Source organism: Myotis myotis, unplaced genomic scaffold, assembly GCF_014108235.1.
Source record: "Myotis myotis isolate mMyoMyo1 unplaced genomic scaffold, mMyoMyo1.p scaffold_m19_p_9, whole genome shotgun sequence".
Classification (NCBI taxonomy): Eukaryota; Metazoa; Chordata; class Mammalia; order Chiroptera; family Vespertilionidae; genus Myotis; species Myotis myotis.
In genome coordinates, this window is record NW_023416401.1 from 39,235,634 (window position 1) to 39,251,224 (window position 15,591).

Below are 15,591 nucleotides of genomic sequence, written 5' to 3' on the forward strand. Positions count from 1 at the left end.
GGGAAGTTTAGAAGTTTGTGACCAGAATTTAAAGTGAAAATAACTAAATTGTGTGATTTTCTTCAGGTACGTTCAATAATGCTGACGTTCCTGGCTTTGTAGCAGAATTAGCGTAATCCTTTGGGCTTCTCGCAGAACTTCCTTTCGCTCTCGGGTATATTTGGTGCGGCATAACACGAGGTGGACTGCCGTGCGGAAGTGCCCACTAATTGCATTTAATTTCCTCAAATCTCCCAAATAAACGCCTTCAGTGGTCGCCAAGTGCCCTCAGCAGTTGCAAGTCACACCTCCAGCCACCAGGGCCCGCTGTGGCGCTCCTCGCGGCCGGAAGGGAGTGCGACCCAGCGCGGCCTCGGCGTTTCCGCTGTGCGTTCGCAGCGCTCCGCGCGCTCTTTACGTCGGCGGCCCGGGAGGAGGCGTTTCCGGCCATTCATACTCCGTTCCGGTGGTCGAAGTTGTCCGTTTTTGTGCCCTCTCGGACAGAAATCTTGAAATCTTCGTCAGGATGAAGCTCGTGAGGTGAGGAGGTGACCAAAGAGGGTGAGGGCCGTGAAAGAACGGTTTGGGCCGGAAGCGGGAGCCTGGGCCGCCCCACTTGCCGGAGGCGCAAGAGGCGCGAAAGCCGCGTGCGCGGCCTGTAACGGCCTCCGGCGTCCGCCGCTCCCGCCCGATCTTGGCCGCGCCGCCGCCGGCGCTGAGGCCTGGCCTTTCAGGCTGCGTGGCGCGGGGATCCCTCGTGTCTTCCAAGAGGTGGACGTGAAGACCGAGCCCTTTCTTCCCACCCAGTGTCTGAGGCCGCAATGGGGCAGCTCAGGCTTACAAGGCCTCGCTTTCGGTTACCTACCGAGTTTCTAGCGTAGATGACTTCTGGCGCCCACCTCGGCCTCAGGAATCGGCACACTCCCTGAGAACGTGGAAGGGACAGAAACTGCACGTCCTGCATAAATGGTTTAAATTAAAAAGAGTGCTTACAACCTGCGGGGGTTTGCCTGGGAAATAAGCCAGTTTTCGAAATGTTTTAACTCAGGATGGAATTCTGGCTTTTCTTTTCTTTCTTTTTTTTTTTTTTTTAGTTTACTTTTTGATGCTCTCTAGATTTAAGATTATTCAACTTACATTCCCCTTTAAAGTAGAGTAGGCCTTTGAGCCCTGGCCAATGAGGTTGGAGCGTCGTCTTGTTCACCAAAAGGTGGCGGGTTCGATCCCCGCTGGGGACGGAACCGATGGATGCTTCTTTCTCTAACATCAGTAAAAACAAATACAGTAGGCCTTTGATTTAGGAAAAATTTCCCAACTTGGGACAGAATCACTTTCGGTATTTGTGATTGACTACACGGAGAATCGCTATTTTTTCCGTTTTATTTCTTAAACTTGTTTGGTTTAACCTACTAATTTTACACTATCTGCAAGTGGATTTGCTGTTGGTGTTTTTTTTTCTTGAGGCTGAGAGGCTCCAGGTTTCTCTAGTAACCAAGCCGGGAGTTATAAGTATTTAGCTAGTGTATTGCCTGTTTATTGAGTTAAGAATTGTTAGTATGGGGCACCTGTAAATTGTGCACTGGTAATGGATTTGTTTGTTTGTTTATTTATAGGTGAGAGAGAGAGAGAAATAGTTGTTCCACTTATTTATAAACCCATGGTTGATTTTTGTATGTGCCCTGACGGGATGGAACCCGAATCTTTGGCACATGGGGACGACGCTCTAAGCAACTGAGCTCCCCGGCCAGGGCTTGGATTTCTTTTTCTTTCTTTTTTTTAAGGTAGAGACCCTCCTTTGTTGGACTTTTCTGTTTTGTGGGGAAGGCAGACTAGTAGATAATTTTTAGTGTGTTTGAAATGACCTTTCACACTCTTCGGGGTGGAGTTCGTAGAGAAAGCATTTAAGGTTAACTTTTAGTCCATTATTTGAAGTATAACTTTGGATGAAAAGGCCTCAGAGCCCTCGTGGGTTTGGCTCAGTGGATAGAGCATCCGCCCACGTACCGAAGGGTCCCTGTTGGATTCGGTCGGGCACATCCTCCCCCTGGTCCGGGAGGCGATCAGTGTGTGTCTGTCTCCCGTCAGTGTTTCTCTCTGAGTCTCTCCCCCTCCCTTCCGCTCTCCAGAAAATCAGTGGGAAAATATCCTTGGGTGGGGATCAGCAAAAACAAAAAAGAAAGGTCTCGGGATTTAAAGTACATTTTTGTTTGCAGATTTTTAATATTTCCTACAGCTTTTGTAGTATACTATGTTAGTACAGTTTGGGTAATATATTTAAAATTTTTTTCTTGAAGTAATGTTTATGGCACGTAATAATATTTAAAATAGTTTTTCGTAAAAAAAGCTACTTTTAATTAGAAAAAAGTATATTTTTGTATTTTCTCAATACCTAATAGTCTAAGTTTTATGTAATACTCTTTGAAATTAGTTTGTCTCATTTAAAGATTTCCGTGTTGTGACAATTTTCTTGTAAATTTTAATGACTGTATTCAATCCTATTCTGTGTCTTAGAATATAGAAACAAAATTATCCCAGACCAAGTGATTTCCCCTTTTTTGATGGCTGTACCACTAAAAAAAAGTGGTACTTTAAGGCTGGCTTCCTTTTAATTATTGAAACATTCAGCCAACTGTTACTCAGTGCCTATTACAATCAGGGTTAGATTAAATATCATAAGTTGTACCCCTCAACAGCAGTTTAGTAGGTGAGAAAAAAGGTAATCCTACGTGTATAAGAAATTTTGAATGTGAACTTTATATTAAATTCGTATTGTGGGATTATTGTTCATTTTTCTAGATGTGATTGTGTGGGAGAATGTTCTCATTAGAAAATGCATGTTGAAGTGCCTGTGATTTATTTTCAGAGGATTTGGTGAAAGTGTAAGTTTTGTGTGTAGGAGGGAGACACACAAATGGCAACATTTCAATAATTTGTCAACCCTTCAACTTTTCTTCTGCTATATTTCATAATAAAAGTTGGGGGAGAACAAAAAAATAGATGAAGTGTACTAAATACAAAATTGAATGAAAATAAGAGACAATTTTGGGATGAAAAACATTTTCCTAAACAAATTATATACCTAGGAAGGAGTCACAAATTTAGCAATATAAAATGGGGGGGAAATATTGTATGACTAAAGAAAACCACAAACAAACTTGAATGGCTGTGGCAAACTGGTAGAAAATAAAAATTTAACCTAATTGAAAGTGTGTGAATAATGTGAATAGATAATTCACAAAAGGAATATAAATTTCCCATATTTATGAAAAGATATTCAACTTCACAAGTAATAGAAGAAAGCAGATTGCTTTTTTTTCCCTATCAGATTCACACACACACACACACACACACACACAAATTTAAAAGATTGGTGACAACCAAAGGACTTGTATGCATGCATATTAGCATAACCAATGGACACAGACACTGGGGTGGTGGGGGCTTGGCCGGGGTGGGAATGGCTAGGGGAGGGGGTCAATTGGGGAAAAAGGAGACACATATAAAACTTTAGACAATAAAAGAAAATAAAAAAATAAGATTGGTGACAGTGTTTGTGAGGATTTGTATCTATATAATATGTATATTATATATATATATATGTATACACATGTATATTAAAATGTCTCTAATATAAACGGCTAAATGAGAACTGTGGGTTAGAGAAGTTATTAAAGTATGGCCCAATTATGTGAAAGCCAATTTTATGAATATGCTTTATAAATGCATGTAAAATGGTCTATAAGAATATCCTCAAAAACATGGAGCGGGGTAGAAAGGGAGACTTTTACTTGATCATATATATACAATAATCATGTAATTTTTCCTACCAATTATAATTTGTTATTTTTCTTTTTTTTTTTAAATATATTTTATTGATTTTTCACAGAGAGGAAGGGAGAGATATAGAGAGAGTTAGAAACATCGATGAGAGAGAAACATCGATCAGCTGCCTCTTGCACATCCCCCACCGGGGATGTGCCTGCAACCCAGGTACATGCCCTTGACTGGAATCGAACCCGGGACCTCTCAGTCCGCAGGCTGACGCTCTATCCACTGAGCCAAACCGGTTTCGGCATAATTTGTTATTTTTCATTCATTATTAAGATATACTTGACATACAGCACTGTGTAAGTTAAAGGTGTACAGCATAATGACTTGATTTACATATATTTCAAAATGATTGCCACAGTAAGTTTAGTTAACATTCATCATCTGGCTAATGAAAAGAGAATAGGACTCCACCAAGTCTCCTTTCTACCGACTCTAAAATTTCTGTGAGGATAAAATGAGATGAGGCACGGGAAAACGCTTCACAGACATTTGGTTAAAGTGTAAATGTTTCCACCTGGCTATAAAGCAAGTTGTGTTCCTGGGCTGAAGAAACTGCAAGGAGGCTAGTCGCTAGTCACTAGGGAGAGAAAGCTGGGCGTTGCCACATGACATCATTACCCAGCGCCCACAGCCACTGTTTCCAGGCTGGGCTGTGGGCCCCTTTTGCGCCATGGCAGCATCAGCTGCAATTTGGTAGGGTGGTGGTAGGGCCTGTGTCCCACTTGGGGGAAGCTGAGTGTTGCTTTGTCGGCGCCAGGTCTGTGCTGCCATTTCTCTGTAAATGGCCAGTGCGTGTCACAGCAGTTCCTGATTTGTCTGCCCCCTGGTGGTCAGTGCACATCATAGCGACCGTCGGACTGGTGGAGAGACACTTAGCATATTAGCCTTTTATATATAGAAGAGATTCATGCAATAGGCCTTCCCTTCCCCTGGCTGCCGGCACCGGTTTTCCTCCGGCACCCGGGACCAAGGCCTTCGCTCCAGCCCAGAGCCTTCTGGAACCTTCCATCTTTTCTCCACTGCTTTGCACCTACATATGCAAATTAGCCACCATCTTTGTGGGGTTAATTTGCATACTCTCCTGATTGGCTGGTGAGCATAACGGATGGAAGGTCAATTTACATGTTTGTCTATTATTAGGTAAGATAATCGAAAGAAGATATAAGTGGGTTACATGAATTCATTGGTGATAGGTTAGGAATGCAGTAGAAAACAGCAGTGAAAGCTCTGGGATTGGATAAAAAGTAAAATGAAACATCTTTTACGTAAGTGGGCACATGATAATTAATATTCAAAAATTAACATCAGCCCTAACTGGTTTGGCTCAGTGGATAGAGCGTCGGAGTGCGGACTGAAGGGTCCCAGGTTCGATTCCAGTCAAGGGCATGTACCTTGGTTGTGGGCATATCCCCAGTGTGGGGGTGTGCAGGAGGCAGCTGATCGATGTTTCTCTCTCATCGATGTTTTTAACTCTCTATCCCTCTCCCTTCCTCTCTGTAAAAAATCAATAAAATGTATTTAAAAAAAAAAATTAACATCAATAACAATGAGAGAATTTGTTGTCTCTGCTCTGGTGTATTGGTTGTGCCCTGAGAGGTCCAGAAAAAGGGAAATTAACCCTGACATTCCAAATGTATGTTAGATGCAAAAGTCTAAGCAACTTTCAAATATGTAATACAGCAGTGTTAACTGTAGTCCGCATGTTGTACATTATACCCCAAATATTTATGTATTTTCTAACTGGAAATGTGTGCCTTTTGACCACTTTCATCCATATAATTTCTTGATTTCAATTTTGTGGTTTATAATGACTTTAGGATCTGTATGCACAGATGATGCTTTACAATGGTTTAGAAAATCAGAAGTGTCCAAATGACTGTGTGTTGTTATTATGCTCCTTCATAAATGCTAAGATTTTAATTCAGGGAAAGCTGAAATTGTGATGGAGATTATTAATAGGAATTGATGCAGATAGCATCTAAGCAGATTTTCAACAATTAGAAATTTTACCCTTTTGAACTTAATAAACATTTTAAAGGTGAAAATTTATCATTTTATTCCTGCTGTCTTTATAGATTTTTGATGAAATTGAGTCACGAAACTGTAACCATTGAATTAAAGAATGGAACACAGGTCCATGGAACAATCACAGGTATGGAGGTTAGACTGCTTTATAAAGCCCTTCTATCTACAGGCCAGAATTTCTTTTTGGTTGCTTAATGAACGTTCTCGTAGTGGCTATCTCATTCTTTTTGTCTGAATTATTTCACTGGCCTTCTTACTTCAGCTTTACCTGAAGTACTTCTGCTAAGACCGAGCTGGGTTCCCCAAGATGTCCTATATGTGACCCCTGTTATCCTATTTTTATGCCTTTCATGCTTTTATCTGTGTGTGTGTCCTTTTGCCTGCAATGTTGCATCTTCCAAAATATATTTTATTACTTTTATTAGAATTTTGTGCTCCCTGTTAGATTGTAAAGACTTTGAAGATAGAAGATGGATTTCTGTGTCTTACTATCTTGGGTAAAAATATATGTGGGAGGTTGAGAGGGGACAGTAAGGAACTATAATTTTACATTACTTTTTTGTTATTTGTTTAACTCTTTGCTGTAATGATGTTATATGTTTAGGTTTATATTGAAGGCCACTGTGATTTTTTTCATTCATAGTAGGCTCTCTTCCAGAGTTGCAGAATTTCAAAAGAATTGATGAGCCAAAGAAAGAAAATGCTATCTTGGCATGTGGTCCCACTCTCTTAAATGTTTAAGTTATAAATTTATAAATAATTTTTTAACACATAGATCAAGCATCTGAGTAAACCAAGAGAAATATACATTATTAAACTTATATTACTTGTATGTCTACTAGAACTTTGTAATGCCAGTTGCTATGAAGAAATCAGTAGTACAGTGTAAGGTTTTGATATCTGAGGAAGTATAATTGCTATTACGTTAAAATTCTATAAACAGTGATTAGTCTGCATTCTCCTACGGTCGTCTTTTTAGGAATTCAAAATCTAGTGATGGGCCTGGCCGGCGTGGCTCAGTGTTTGAGCGCTGACCTATGAACCAGGTGGTCACAATTCAATTCCCAGTCAGGGCACATTGCCTGAGTTGTGGGCTCGATCCCCTGTATGGGGTGTGTAGAAGGCAGGTGATCAATGACTCTCCACAAAATACCGGCTCTCCCACAAAATACCGACTTCAGCGCATGGGCCACGGAGTTTCAATCGCACTGTACATGCGCGCCCGCATGTGGTATTTTGTGGAAGAGCCACACTCAAGGGTCCAAAGAGCCGCATGTGGCTCGCGAGCCGCGGTTTGCCAACCATGGCCTTAGGGGCTATGAGGAGAATATAAGGAAACTGGAATTAGGGTCTCTCCATGGCTTGCTGCATTCACTTCTGTAAGTATATCTAACATGGGAGGGAAAATCTCTCTAAAGGAAAGACTTCTGATTTTTACAGACAGTATCTCCCCCATTTACCAGTTTACATAATTATGTCATAGATACTTGCACTGTAGCAGAACAGTACTCTTTTGTAATAAGGTATACACTGTACTTGATATATTAATTGGTTGCCTTTCTTATTGTACTAATAATTGTCCTCTTTTTTCCCTCTAGGTGTAGATGTCAGCATGAATACTCATCTTAAAGCTGTGAAAATGACCCTGAAGAACCGAGAACCTGTACAGCTGGAAACACTGAGTATTCGCGGAAATAACATTCGATATTTTATTCTGCCAGACAGCTTACCTTTGGATACACTACTTGTGGATGTTGAACCGAAGGTGAAGTCTAAGAAAAGAGAAGCTGGTAAGTTGGAAGGATTATAAATGTTTTTGTGAATGTATTTATACCCTAATTCACTAATCAAAATTATGAATGTTTGCAAACAACTGAGGGTTTTTTTTTAATTTCCCATACTTGCCATGAGTGCATTTGTTATAGTATTTATTATTTTTACTGGTGGTGTTATTAAAACACGAATGCCATTCTTCTGTATCTTTGTGCGTGGCCTTATCTCCCACCCTGTACATACTTTGGAACATTTGGACATTGGCTCTTTATTCCCAGTATTCTGAAATTTCTTAATGACTTGGCATAGGATCTTTGCTTATCCTCCCTTTTTTCCCTTCATTTTGCTCTTCTGGGTATACTTGGTGGACCCTTTCAACATGGATTTTTTGTCTTCTATTTCCTGAGAAATTTCCTTGGCTTTATCGTCCAATCTAGGATACACTTAATCTTCAAACCTCTTGTGTTCTCTGATAATTTTTCATAGAATTCTGTCCTTGTTATATGGATATAGGTTTTTCTTATATGAATAATATTGGGTAGGATATTAACTAGTAGGACATTAATCATAGTTTTTGGTGTGGTGTTTTTTTTTTTTTTTTAAGTTTTCTGTACTTAGCATTATTTTCTCTGGTTTCTCTTTTTATTTGATCTTTATTAATTAAGTACTTTATTCTTTGGTCATCTGTTACATAAGTTCTGGGAAGGGAGGATGGCCTTCTTAGCTGGTCTGTATCATTGTAAGAGCAGGGAGGAGAAAGAGGGTGGGTGTTTTATAGACTGTCACTTATATAATGATTTTGAGACTTTCCTTCCACCCACACTAAAATATACCTTGTATTGTGACCCACTCATAACTGAAAAGTTTCAGGAATAATGACTTGGCCTTTAATACATACAAATGCCTTTAAGCTTTCTATCCTATTCTCTTTTTTATTTTTATTTTTTTTTAAAAATATATTTTATTGATTTTTCACAGAGAGGAAGGGAGAGAGATAGAGAGAGCCAGAAACATCGATGAGAAACATCGATCAGCTGCCTCTTGCACATCCCCCATCGGGGATGTGCCCGCAACCCAGGTACATGCCCTTGACCGGAATCGAACCCGGGACCTCTCAGTCCGCAGGCTGACGCTCTATCCACTGAGCCAAACCGGTTTCGGCAATCTCTCTCTCTTTTAAAAAAATACATATTTTTATTGATTTCAGAGGGGGAAAGAGAGGGGAGAGAGATAGAAACATCAATGATGAGAGAATCATCAATTAACTGCCACCTGCACGCCCCCTACTGGGAACTGAGCTCACAACCTGGGCATGTGCCCTTGACCAAAATCGAACCTGGGACCCTTCAGTCCGAGAGTTGACGCTCTATCCACTGAGCAAAACCAGCTAGGGCCCTGTTCTCTTTTAGTTAAGAAAATTTCGGCTTACAACTCATAGCTTAAAAAATGCTGATTTAATACCCCTGTCCCTTTGCCTTGCTCTGTGCCTCTTGCTGCTATCCACTTTGTGTTTTCAAATCTAAAGCCTTTCTGTATCTTTAGGTTCATTTTACCCTTTCTTTCTTACCCACCTGTTAGGGAAATTATAATTAGCTTTGCAAGATGGGGAAGAGGACTAGATAGATAGTTCATTGCTCCACATAAAATTGTCACCTATTTTTTTGTTTGTTTTCAGGATAGTGGCCTCATTTTACCTTTGGTTCACAACATTCTAGGTCTCTAGGGAGTTATTCTTCCCTTACTAAGCATTTACTGTCCTTAGACTACTTTCAAACTTAAAAATTTGTGGGGAAAATTCTTTCAACCACTGTGTGTTCTCTGCCTTTTTTTTTTTTTTTTTTTTTGGTCCTTATGTGTATTTGGCATTTTTATTCCTTTTCTATCATGAATAGTGTTTCAGAAGGAATTAAAGATGTTCGGTTAATCTGCCTTGTTTTAACAGATATTCTAGACTTACTATATTGCTTTGTAAGCTGAAAATAATAGATAGAATGTAACTGACAACTGCATGTCAGGATTTTTTAAAATATTTATTGTCGCCGAAACCGGTTTGGCTCAGTGGATAGAGCGTCGGCCTGCGGACTGAAGGGTCCCGGGTTCGATTCCGGTCAAGGGCATGTGCCTTGGTTGCGGGCACATCCCCAGTGGGAGATGTGCAGGAGGCGGCTGGTCGATGTTTCTAACTCTCTATCTCTCTCTCTTCCTCTCTGTGAAAAATCAATAAAATATATTTAAAAAATATATATATTTATTGTCCAAAGATGAAATAAGTTCATTTGGATAGGAATTTTCTGTCGCTGATATTCAAGTAGATTTAAGATGACCAGGTGACAAGGGATATTGCTATATGGATTAAAATACTAGGTTTTGCTTGGATTCTCTTCAGTAACAAAAAGTCTGGCATATGGTGTTCATGTTCTGTTCCATTGATAAGATATCTCTTCCATCTTGAATGAGGTTCAGGTCATTTGCATTTCATTTTTGGGGGGATTTTGAGGCATGATAACAGGAAAATATTTTAAAACTTGATGAATTTCTCAGTAATTACATTCAAACTAATAAATACTACAGTAAAGACTACGGTGCTTGGTTCTGTGTGTATTTGGAGGGGTGACTTGAGGTTACATTTGAGAGAAGCCAAGAAAGTTTTCTTTACTGTAGATGCTATTTGTGGTGACCAGGTAACATCAGATCAGAAGAGAATTTACCTTGCCTTATTTTTTTCTTTCCTCAGTTGCAGGAAGAGGCCGGGGCCGAGGAAGAGGAAGAGGACGTGGCCGGGGCAGAGGAAGAGGGGGTCCTAGGCGATAATGTCGCTCATGATTACTGTTTCAAAGTGATACTCGATTTGGGATATTTTTTGTACAGGTTTTGTTTGTTTATGTCAGTTTTTAATAAACATAAATGTAGGCCAGTTGTCTACTGACTATCACATTTAGTTTTAATAGTTCATATATATTCATGACATAATACAGTGAGAGCTGAGCATTATTACATGGCAGTTCCAGAATTCCATTCATAGATCAGGCTTTTAATTTTTTTTTTTTAACTAACATATTTCTTTTATAAATACATATAGAATATACATACATCTTTTTGCTTCACATGCACTGAATATGTATTTTGTTTGTTTTACTTTGACTCAATTCTATGAAACCTACCTACAGGTGAAATGGGTTTTGTTTGTTACTTCAGAAGCTGAAGTCCTATGGAATGGGCTGTAAAATTGATTCTCCTTTTCTGAGTTTTACTCCATGGAAACTTAGGTACTTAGTAAAAGGTGATAGTCATCTTCTAATTTAGGAGTCATTGGTTTTGTGATAATGGTTTTTGGTTTTTGTTTTATTTTTTCAATAGTCTCTCAATAGAATATAATTTTCCATTCTCCTGACTTGAAACTTCAGTTAACATTTACTAGGTTACCGGTTGTAAGCAGTGTTGAAATGTGTTATTGTGGAAAATTCCTGCCAGTGTCCCCTTTATCAAGAACTTTTACAAGGAGTCCTTTAAGAACAAAAGGAAAACTACTCATTTTATGACAACACTGGATTCTTTCCAGTAGTTAAGGATTTTTAAAAATTGCTTTAATTGGTTAAGCTTAGAAAAAAATACTTCTCAGTATATACAGTTCCTTGTAAAGCTTACTACCATTTGTTTATATGCTAAGGGAAGAAAATTAATTTTGAATATGGGGGATTAAGTCTGTATTTTCACTTAATTAAGCTTGTGGAGTTTTGTGGTTTTTTTGTTGTTTTTTTTTTAATGAGGAAATTGTCTGCAGACTATCTAAAAAGGTTTTAAGCCCTGTAAGAGGGTTATGTAAGCTGAGAGGTAGCAAGAATATTTGTGTGTGGTATATGTGTCTCAATCTTGTCTATCCACTGATCTGTTAGCATTCCAATTATTTGAACCTAAGCAGAAAGCAAGGAAGCCCAATGATGCAGCAAGGTGAAGAGGATATTCAAAGGGAGCAAACAGAAAAGACCTGGCACAAGTGAACTAACATAAGTTGATTTTTGTCCTCAGACCTTATAGGCTAAAAGGGAAGCAAAATTAAAATAAACATTAATGCGTAACTGGAAATTGTGGCAACTCTGTCTGATAAAGAGTACTTCCTATTATCTCGTCTATTTTAAAAGCAGTTTATATTGGCTTCTCATTTTTAAGTCATGCCAGTGTAACCTCAAAGTTATTAACCTGTTTTATTTTTGTGTTTTAATATCTAGATGTTTGCATTGTGAAACCAGTCTAGTAACATAGTTTAAATGTAAGAGTAAACCGCAGTGGTTACTAGATTGAGTTTAATCCACTTGAAGTCATTATTTCATTTTTATGTATGAGGGAAAAGCTGTTTGAACTGCCGTTATTAGCTATAAAGGATGCCCTGCAGTAGGAGTAGAAAACAGACCAAGTTTTAAAATGCTTCTCTTGCCCTCCTTCCCCCAAAAAGTATATAAGGATCTTAGTGCTGCTGCATTTTGCATATTTCTGATACCTTTAAAGCTTAAGATTTAGTGAAATTTAGATGGTGTTTGTTTTTTTAAAGAATTGCATTTAGCCCTGACCATTTTGGCTGAATGGATAGAGTGTCAGCATGCGGACTGAAGGGCCCCAGGTTTGATTCCCGTCAAGGGCATGTACCTTGGTTGCGGGCACATCTCCAGTGGGGAGTGTGCAAGAGGCAGCCAATCAATGTTTCTCTCTCATCCATGTTTCTACCTCTCTATCCCTCTCTCCCTCCCTCTCTGTAAAAAATCAATAAAATATATTTAAAAGAATTGCATTTAGGTAGAAAATTGTAAGTGGAATAATAGAATATCAAATTTCTCAGTATCTTAATCTATACATATAAAACCTTAATATGAAAATAGACCAAACAGCGGAACAACTGAACAACTGGTCACTATGACGTGTGCTGACCACCAGGGGCACGTGCAGAACATGGCAGGCGTTGGCAGCAGGATGCAGAGTGCAGAACATGGTGAGCATTGGCCACAGTGGGATGGTAGAGCAGGTGAGTGGGGGCGCCAGACCAAGGCGGGGTGCCAGTAGTCATTGGGGTGAGCCTCTGATGGTTACTGAAAATTATTTGCTCCCACGCCCTGTAGTCCTACACAGTGCTTGGAGCCACCACTCATACCCGCTACAGGCACCAGACCCAATTGCTTGGTGCTGTCAGTGGGTGCGAGTGGTGGCTGCTGACCCCAGTCGCCCCTGAGGGCTTCTCCACTTCCCCCTGCTCCTGAGGGGCAATTGGGGCAGCAACCGGTGCTCACACCTGCTGGTGGCGGCCCAAATTGCTCTGCGCCATCAGTGGGCAGGAGTGGGGCTTATGGTGGACAGGGCCATGACAGGAGGGGCCGGATGAATGTGGAGGATGGGCTGAGACCTGCCACTGTGCCCACTGCAGCCTTGCAGCCCACAGTTCCTTTCAAGGTACACAAATTTGTGCACTGGGCCCCTAGTCTATTGTACTTATCGTGGTTATGCAAGGATGGCTTGGTATTTTGAAATGTATTAATATAGTCAGTAAAAATTTACATGATTACATTAGTATGACATTTCATAAGATATAACACTCTGAAAAACCTAAACTGGAAGATGATTCCTTAACATGATGAAGAAAGTCCATCTTAAACCAATAGCAGACATTTTCTAGATACATTTTAACTTAAAAAGTATACCTAATATTAGCATTCATTATTTAGTGTGAGAATTCTTGTGGATCAAAAAATTAAGGCGCATACTTTTGAAAAGGGAAATTTGCTAACTCTCTTTGTGTAGAAATGTCGTAGTGTTACATTTATCTAAACCAGCTTTTCCTGTGAGTAAAGCATTAAAGTGTTTGTGTATTTTACATTTTAGGTAAGGGTAGTATATATGTGAGATTCAATTTACAAAAGAAGAATAGCAAAGGCTCTAGATGTCAAATGCAGTAGATTTTTATTCATGGTAATTAAGTGCTATAAAGTTGCTGCAAATTCTGAGTTAACCCGTGTTCCTAGGGGAAATAAAGGGTTAGATTCCTATGAGCATACAGCAGTGGTTCTCAACCTTGGCTGCACATTAGAATCACCTGGGAATCTTTTTAAAATACTGATTTCTGGGCCTCATCCTCCGGAAATTCTGTTTCTTTGTTATGGGGTGAGACCACAACATTAGTAACAAACAGAATTTCTGGAGGAGGATTCCCAGGTGATTCTAATGTGCAGCCAAGGTTGAGAACCACTGGCCTACAGTAATATTTTCATCAACCGGATTAATATATAACCTTGTTTTATATGTGTGTTTCTGTTTAAAGACACTAATATATATTGTTTACATTGAATTCACAACCAATCCTATATAATAAAAGCCTAATATACAAATTGACCAAACGGCGGAACAACCGGTCACCATGACGCACACTGACCACCAGGGGACAGACAACACAGGAGCTGCCCACAGGCCCAGGCCAACCAAGGTGGGTGCTGGTGGGGCACCCCCCCCTCCCCAATTGCCCCACCAGTTGCCCAAAGATAAGCCCTGATTGCTGGCCAGGTCTAGCCTCTAGTAGCACTATAACTCAAGCCTGAATGAAGCATTTTTGCACATGTATTTTCTCCAAAAGGCATATGACAGCCTTGGGCATGCTTAAGCACTATCTTTATGGGCCATTTTAAACAAAATCACAAAAATATGAAAAATGTGGCACTGCCTGGCTGGAGTGGCTTGGTTGCAGTGTCTTCCCATGGACCAGAAGGTAATAGGTTCGATTCCCAGTCAGGGCACATACCTAGGTCATGGGTCCAACCCCCTGTTGGGACACATACAGGAGGCAACCAATGTATCTCATCAATGTTTCTCTTCCTCTCAAAATCAATTTTTAAAAAATAAAGTGGCAAGAGAGAAACCAAGATGGCGGTATAGGTAAACACCAGAAATGGCTGCCTCGCACAACACTTCAAAAATACAACTAAAAGACAAAACGGACATCATCCAGAACCACAGGAAGGATGGCTGAGTGGAAATTCTACAATTATAAGGAAAGAAAAGCACACAGACTCAGAGGAGGTGCAGAAGTGAAGTGCAGAGGTATGGAGGTGCATGCCAAAAGGGCTGGCAACTGCCGAAACCAGTTTGGCGCAGTGGATAGAGCGTCGGCTTGCGGACCGAAGGGTCCCAGGTTCGATTCCGGTCAAGGGCATGTGCCTGGGTTGCGGGCACATCCCCAGTAGGAGATGTGCGGGAGGCAGCTGATCGATGTTTCTCTCTCATCGATGTTTCTAACTCTATCTCTCTCCCTCTCTGTAAAAAATCAATAAAATATATTTTTAAAAAAAGGGGGGGGGAGGGCTGGCAACTGAGGATATGGCGCACATGGGAAGGGCTGGCAGCTGAGGACACGGTTGTCTTTTTCAATTGGGAGGGAGTCTCAAGCTCCTGACTGCTCTGAACTCCAGTCCTGGGCGAGTCTCTGGGGACCCAGACTCCTACGGGAGAAACTGGACTGTCTGGCATCGGTCAGCTTTCTCTCAGAGGTACTTGCAGCGATTACCAGGACACTGAAGCCGGGCCTCTTAGGGTAGGACTGAGGCGCAGCCATAGCTGCTTACTTCGCCCTATTGATCCTCAGAGACCCCACCCCACCCAAGCTGTGCACAGAGGCTTTTGCATATGAAAGGCCTGGCCCTTTGCAATCTGAAAATTACCTAACAAACTGCAGCTGGGTCAGAGAAACCCAGAACTTCCAAAAGAAAGCCCAATGCCCCACAGCAGCTTGCATTGCTTCACAGCTGGGCTCCTGCTGGGTAGCCTCAGGCAGAGACTAAATTAGCACCTCCTTAGAGATCCAAGAGCCAGTGTACCCAGTGGTCAGAGTGGGACCACCCAGATTACAACTCCTCAGATCCATAAGGGACACACTCGGGGCAGACTCAGTGAGCACCAAAGCCCCACTGAAGCAAGTCTTGCTCCAGAAGGGTGTCTCCAGCACAGAAGTTC

General features: G+C 40.7%; 1 protein-coding gene across 1 annotated transcript; it reads left to right on the forward strand.

Annotated features, from left to right (window-relative positions):
- The first annotated feature begins 360 nt into the window (after positions 1–360).
- On the forward strand, positions 361–11,691 carry SNRPD1 (small nuclear ribonucleoprotein D1 polypeptide). Its single transcript, XM_036322735.1, has 4 exons — positions 361–519; positions 5,886–5,962; positions 7,434–7,625; positions 10,343–11,691. Exons 1-4 carry the CDS (start codon positions 506–508, stop codon positions 10,417–10,419), a joined length of 360 nt encoding a protein of 119 aa, XP_036178628.1. The 5' UTR covers positions 361–505; the 3' UTR covers positions 10,420–11,691.
- Positions 11,692–15,591: the final 3,900 nt, after the last annotated feature.